The sequence below is a fragment of the Coffea arabica genome, chromosome 3e (assembly GCF_036785885.1).
Source record: "Coffea arabica cultivar ET-39 chromosome 3e, Coffea Arabica ET-39 HiFi, whole genome shotgun sequence".
Lineage (NCBI taxonomy): Eukaryota > Viridiplantae > Streptophyta > Magnoliopsida > Gentianales > Rubiaceae > Coffea > Coffea arabica.
This window is the reverse complement of record NC_092315.1, coordinates 45213554-45220805: the sequence shown is the minus strand read 5'-3', so window position 1 is coordinate 45220805 and position 7252 is coordinate 45213554. Positions and strand designations below refer to the sequence as shown.

Here is a 7252-nt window from a genome sequence, read left to right as displayed (position 1 = left end):
AAATATGCTTTACCCCCTATGATGTAGCTATTTTGCACATAACTCCCTTATAGTTTTAAAAGTTATATATAACCCCTTCATAGGTTGGATTAAAATAGCAAAGTGGCGGAAAATAATTATCCGTAACAGAACCTATGAAAATGTCAAAATTATCTTTATTTAAAAACTAAAATGGTTGAAATGACCATAATATATAAACATAATATGCATGACATTCTAGTTCCGTATGATTTTATATTTTACTATATAACCCCCTTATAGTTTAGTGTTTTACCATATAATCTCTTTATGGTTTTCAAAATATACATAACTCTCCTATGGTTAATAAATAATTTTCAACTTTACATAGTGGTATTTTTGACACTTTAGTTGACTCTATTATGAAATGCAAATTCCGTCACTTTAACACTTTAATCTAAATTATAAGGAGTTTATGTATACCTTTTAAAATCATAGGAGGGTTATGTATTAAAGCACTAAACCACAACGGGGTAAGGTGTAATTTGCCCAAAGAAAAACTGTTTGACTTCATTAATTACAGTCGCATCAATTATTGATTCCAAGGCACTTGAACCAACCCTAGCTACCGGTGATGATTGAAATCTGCAGAAGCTGATTTATGAATAATTATTTAAACGAGCCAACTAGATACCCTTGTCATTTTCACAAAAATCGTATCGTGCAGGAGAATAAAATAAAAAACCAGGTGATACAGCCAGCATTAATTTTATATTTGACACTGAGTGGTTTATACAGCTATGTTCAGTGTTTAAGGCTTTTTCAACAACATACCTTCTCTATATATAGGAGTCGAAGCTTAATTATTCAAGCAAAGCAACACTTTACCACTAGCTAGTAAGCTAAAAGTATTAGGAATTAAAATGGAAAGTAGTTTTGCAACTAAACTGATATGTTTCTTCATCATCGCAAGCTTTGCAATTCCCAGAGGGGCATACAGTCAGCCGTGTAAAGTTTATGGAATGAATATGATGATTTCTTCCAAATGGACTATCCAGGTTACCCGTTATGTTGATGAAGAGTTGGGTACGAAATAGCAAGATTCATCCAGCTTATAATTTGCAACTACATTTTTTTTATTTGTTCTGATCATGTTATTGTTTAATGTAAATTTTTTTTACACTATCAATATGTATTTATATTAGCGGGTCTAGAAGCATGATATATGAACAAAATTAGGAATTAAAATTTAAGTTAAGATAACGCGGCATATATCTAGACCTGCTAGTGCAGATAACGGCGGTGTAAGAAATAATAATCCTCCTTATTGCTTACCTTAATCGTAATTTAGAAAATTCTTAGGTTAGCAATTTATGTGAATTTTTGCAATCTTTGCCTACACTGCGGGAATGGGGGCCGTGTACCAAGTTGACCTCGACGGCGTCAACTCGTGTGACTATACAAAGGGAAAATGGATAGGATATGAGGGAACCATCGTGCTTGTAGGTCCTGCTACACTATATTACATATCTGCAGCAAGGTGCCCAGATTTTCGGGTTGTGATCAATGTTATCTCGTATGGTTAGGAACACCATCAAACTCAAACACTACTTTCTTCATCTGCTGGCTCCAAATAAGATTTATGACACAAGATGTGTGTCATTAGTATTTTGTGCCCAGAGCTGTATCCTTAATTATTCCTTGCTCTATGTTCATCTACTATGTAACTTGAATGTGGATGCTGTTGACTTTGGTGGCAGTAATTCAATCCCACAATTGTTGACACTTTTTGGCAAACATTTAATCCCATATCTGTTGTTTTAGAAGTTGTAGGATTGCTTAAGAGTTATAAAAGAACTCTCAAGCTTCCTAATAGAATTGTATTAAAGAAAAAGAAAAAGAATTCATTTGTAATTCTTTCTTCTCCCAAAAATTATTAAGAGCTAGTCGCTTGAGTGGTACTCAGAGATTAGGCAAAATTGGCCAAACTCCGTTATCAATTTTTCGGTTGCGTTTTTTCCTTATCTCTTTTATTTATTTCGTATTTATTTAGTAGTTTCTTTTCTATTGTAGTATAGTATTCAATATATTTGTCAAATTTATTTGTAATATTTTATACGGTTCATTTGGGTGTATTTTCTTATTCATGTGTACGTATTATTTATATATACACGGGTCTAGTTATGATAATACACCGTGCACATAAATTCTGTCTAGAAGACTGGATTTTAAGTGGGATCGCTTGTGACCCCTCCAACCTTTCCTGAGAATTTATTTGGAATGGTAATTCTGTCTAAAAAAGATTGTTTTAACGATCTTTCCTGAGAATTATTGAATCGGTTTAAATCATTAGTTAAATTTTGAGTGAAAAATTATCCGATTTTCTCAACAAGTGGTATTAGAACTGAAGGTTCGTAGTATTTGTAATTTTTATATTGAATACTATTATTTGAGTCTGTAATGGCATCAAATGATTCCACATTAAGAATTATATTTGGGATATCGGCTTCCTCGTCCACATGATCGAAGACTCCAATGTCAAGTTCGAAACTGACGGTGAAAATATTTGACTGTACTAGCCATTTCGCCATGTGGCAAGGCGAGGTCATAGACTACCTTTTCCAACAGGGTCTTGATATTGCCATTGAAGAAAAGAAACCAGATGATATAGAAAAAAAGGAGTGGAGTATCATAAATCGGTTGGCATGCCAAACTATTCGATCGTATTTGTCCAGAGAGCAAAAGTATGTTTTCAAGAACGAGACTTCTGTTTGAAAGTTATAGAGGGCATTGGAGGAGAAATTTGTGAAGAAGAGTGGTCAGAACAAGCTTCTCATGAAGAAAAGTACCGACCAGGTACTACTATGAATGAACACATCACTATGTTTAATCAGTTAGTAGCAGACTTATTAAATTTAGATGTGAAATTTAAAAATGAAGATTTGGCTTTGATATTATTATCATCCCTTTCTGATGAATTTGAACATTTGGAGATTACGTTATTTCATGAGAAGAAAAATGTATCTTTAGATGTTGTATGTAAGCAAGATAAAATGAAAAATAAAGTAGCTATAGCAGATGAAACGCTAGTGACAAGAGGTCATCAACAAAGCCAATCAAAGGGAAGAAGAGGAAGGTCCAAATCAAAAGGCAGAGTTGTCAAAAATGAGTGTGCTTTCTGTCGTGAGAAAGGGCATTGAAAGAAAAACTATCCAAAATTAAAGAAGAAAGAGAAAACTCCGTAAGACGTAAATATTACAGAGTACAAAAGTGATGCGAAATCAGATCTCTCTTTGGCTGTATCACCTTCAACATCCCATCCAGATGAATGGATTTTGAATTTAGGTTGTTCCTATCATATGTCTTTCATGCGGGAGTGGTTCTTTGAATTTGAAAAACTTGATAGTGGAGTTGTTTACATGAAAAATGACAATCCATGTAAAACAGTTGGGATAAGTTCAATCAAACTACATTGTCATGATAGATCCATCAGAATCTTGAAAGATGTTCTATGCGTTCCGAATTTGAAGAGGAATCTCATCTCCTTGGGCCTCTTGGAGTCAAAAGCTTTGGAAGTGAAGATGTGAGATGGAATTCTTAAAGTAACTTCGAAAGCACTTGTGATGCTGAAAGACGTGAGGAAAAATAATTTGTATTACTACCAAGGTAGTACAGTTGTTAGGACAGTAGCAGTAGCAACATCTTTCAGTAGCAAGAAGGATGCAGAGGCAACAAAATTGTGACACATGCGATTGGAACATGCTGGTGAAAAATCCTTGCAAAATCTTGCCAAGTAAGGATTGTTGAAAGGTACGAAAGCTTGCAAATTAGAATTTTGTGAGCATTGTGTTCTGGAAAAATAAAGAAGAGTGAAATTTGACACTGGCATCCATAATACTAAGGGTATTTTGGATTATATGCACTCAGATGTGTGGGAGCCTGCCAAGACTCCATCTCTTAGAGGCAGATACTATTTTGTCACTTTTGTTAATGATTTTTTCAGAAGAATTTGGGTGTTTACAATGAAAAACAAGGATAAAGTGTTAGGGATTTTTCTTAAATGGAAAGCTCAGGTTGAAACCAGATGAAATATAAGAGTGATCTCTTCTAGAAGATATGCCAAAAGTGTGGCATAGTTCGGCATTTCGCAGTTAGAAAAACACGGCAGCAGAATGGGGTGTCAGAATGTATGAACAAGACACTATTGGAGAAAGTTCGTTGCATGTTGTCTAATGCTGGGTTCGACAGAAAATTTTTTACTGAGGTTGTAACATACGCTAAACGTCTTGTTAATCGCTTGTCATCATCTGCAATCGGTGGCAAGACTTCATTAGAGGTATGGTTTGAAAAACCTGCAACAGATTATGATTCTTTGCGTATTTTTTATTCTACTGCATATTATCATGTAAATGAATCAAAATTGGATCCACGTGCAAAGAAGGCTCTCTTTATGGATTTTAATGCCGGAGTTAAGGGATACTATCTGTGGTGTCTAGAAGCAAAGAAAATCATTATCAATCGGGGTGTTACCTTTGATGAATCTGCTATGTTGAATAAGGTAATACAAGATGGGACCAGTGATACTCCGCAATAGGTGGAGTGTACGCCGAATCAGGTGGAATTTGACCAAATAGTGAATCAAGCAAATAGCACCATCAGTGAGTCTCCCATAGCAGAAGAGGAGTCAGATAAGGAAGAATTTTCAACCCAAGAACCTTAATAATAGGAAGAGTTAATTGCCATCAATAGGACAAGACGAGAAACTCAAAAACCTGCGGGTAAGAAGGTAATTGGATACAAATAAATATTTGCAAATAAAGAAGGATTTTCTGACAAAAATTATGTCCACTACAAGACAAGATTGGTGGCTAAAGGCTACGCTTAGAAGGAGAGAGTTGATTATAATAAGGTATTTTCTCCAATTATTAAACATTCCTGTATTAGAATTTTGTTGGTCTTGATAGCACAATTGAATTTGGAGTTAGCTCAACATGATGTGAAGACCGCATTCCTTCACGATGACTTGAAGGAGGAAATCTATATGTCTCAGTCTGATGAATTCAAAGTTGCTAGTAAAGAAGATTGGGTTTATAAGCTGAGCAAATCGTTGTACAGATTGAAGCAATCACCGAGGCAACGGTACAAATAATTTGACCAATTCATGATGGGTCAGAAGTACACAAGAAACAAATATGATCACTGTGTGTATTTATGCAAGTTACGAGATGATTCATATATCTACTTACTCTTATACGTTGATGATATTCTGATAGCGTCAAAGAGTCAAATTGAAATTGACAAAATGAAGACTCAGTTGAGTAAAGAGTTCGAGATGAAGGATTTGGGAGAAACCAAGAAGATTCTCGGCATGGAGATAAGTAGGGATAGAACAAAAAATAAGCTTTGTCTGACACAAAAGCAATATTTGGAAAAGATGCTACAACGTTTTGGCATGAATGGAGATTCAAAACCTGTAAGTACTCCACTTGCTCCTCATTTGAAACTTATTAGCCTACATGATAAAAGTCCCGTATGCTAATGCAGTTGGTAGCTTGATGTATGCAATGGTGTGTACTAGACCCGACATTTCATAAGCAATTGATATGGTAAGCAGGTTTATGCATGATCCGGGTAAGGGTCATTGGCAAACTGTGAAATGGATTTTACGGTATATCCAAAATACTGTAGATGTTGGATTAGTATTCGAGTAGGATAAATCACTTGGTCAATGTGCAGTTGGATATTGTGATTCTGACTATGTAGGTGACTTGGATAAGTGACATTCTACGACTGGCTACTTGGTCACGTTTGCTAAAGTGCCAATTAATTGAAATTCTACTTTGCAGTCAATTGTGGCTTTGTTTGCAACAGAGGCAGAGTATATGGCGATTATAGAAGCTATAAAGGAGGCAATTTGACATCAAAGATTGCTTGAAGACTTGAAAATTGGTCAAAAATATATTGACGTGTTTTGTGATAGTCAAAGTATTATTCACTTAACAAAGAACCAGGTCTTGCATGCAAGAACAAAGCATATTGATGTTCACTATTACTTTGTGCGAGAAATTCTCGATGAAGAGGAGATTTTTCTCCAGAAGATTCGGACTACGAAGAATCCTGCAGATATACTGATCAAGGTGGTTACAAGATCCAAGTTTGAATGTTGTTTAGACTTGGTCAATATTCTGCACATTTGAATTGGCGCCTGAGGGTGCAAATTTGGAAGCACCGCAAGGATCGTTTGTTATTTTGTTTGTGAGAAGGTTTGTATTTTTGGTAGGACTAGAAATTATGTCAAGGTGGTGATTTGTTGACTTTGATAGCAGTAATTCAAGCCCACAATTGTTGACATTTTTTGACAAACATTTAATCCCACATCGGCTATTTTAAAAGTTGTAGGATTGCTTGAAAGTTATAAAAGAACTCTCAAACTCTCAAGCTTTCTAATAGAATTGTACCAAAGAAAAAGAAAAAGAATTTATTTGTAATTCTTTCTTCTCCCAAAAATTATTAAGAGCCGGTCGTTTGAGCGGTACTTCGAGATTAGGCAAAATTGACCAAACTTTGTTATCAATTTTTCGGGTGCATTCTTTTCTTATCTTTTTTATTTATTCCGCATTAATTTAGTAGTTTCTGTTCTATTGTAGTATAGTATTCAATATATTTGTCAGGTTTATTTGTAGTGTTTTATATGGTTCATTTGGATGTATTTTCTTATTCGTGTGTACGTATTATTTATGCATACATGGATCTAATTGTGATAATACACTGTGCACATAAATTCTATCTAGGAGACTGGATTTTAAGTGGGGCCGCTTGTGACTTCTCCAACCTTTCCGAGAATTTACTTGGAATAGTAATTCTATTTAAATGAGATTGTTTTAACGATATTTCTTGAGAATTATTGAATCGATTCAAATCACTAGTTAAATTTTGATTGAAAAATTACCCGATTTTCCTAACAGATGCTTTGTATTGTACGTGATCTGATCTCTTAAACGAATAAAACTGCTTTCCTTGGTAATTCCGTCTCTTTATTAAGCATATCTTTTATCATGTTTTTTATCTACAAAATCATGTAAGTGTATAGAGTGAATCATAATAATAATCACCCATTGTATTCTAGGATCGTAAGTAAAGGAACTGAATACGTAAGTAATGAAACTACATTTAAATCTAAAAATTTTTGCAATGGAAAAGTTACCGCACAAGTATGGTGTAAATAATACAGGTAAGTCACAAAACATGAAATTGCTTGCAGGTGACCAGCCTTTTTGTTTTCTGTCTCCAGCAC

General features: G+C 34.7%; 1 protein-coding gene across 1 annotated transcript; it reads left to right on the top strand.

Moving 5' to 3' along the window:
• Window positions 1–4147: 4147 nt before the first annotated feature.
• On the top strand, window positions 4148–5876 carry LOC140038559 (uncharacterized mitochondrial protein AtMg00710-like). Its single transcript, XM_072083941.1, has 2 exons — window positions 4148–4516; window positions 5805–5876. Exons 1-2 carry the CDS (start codon window positions 4148–4150, stop codon window positions 5874–5876), a joined length of 441 nt encoding a protein of 146 aa, XP_071940042.1.
• Window positions 5877–7252: the final 1376 nt, after the last annotated feature.

Bases quoted from the DNA above. Each gene is read 5' to 3' on its own strand.
- LOC140038559 (XM_072083941.1), top strand. From the start codon at position 4,148: ATGAACAAGACACTATTGGAGAAAGTTCGTTGCATGTTGTCTAATGCT. The intron at 4,517-5,804 runs GTAATACAAGAT...TCTACTTTGCAG, and splicing joins AATCTGCTATGTTGAATAAG to TCAATTGTGGCTTTGTTTGC.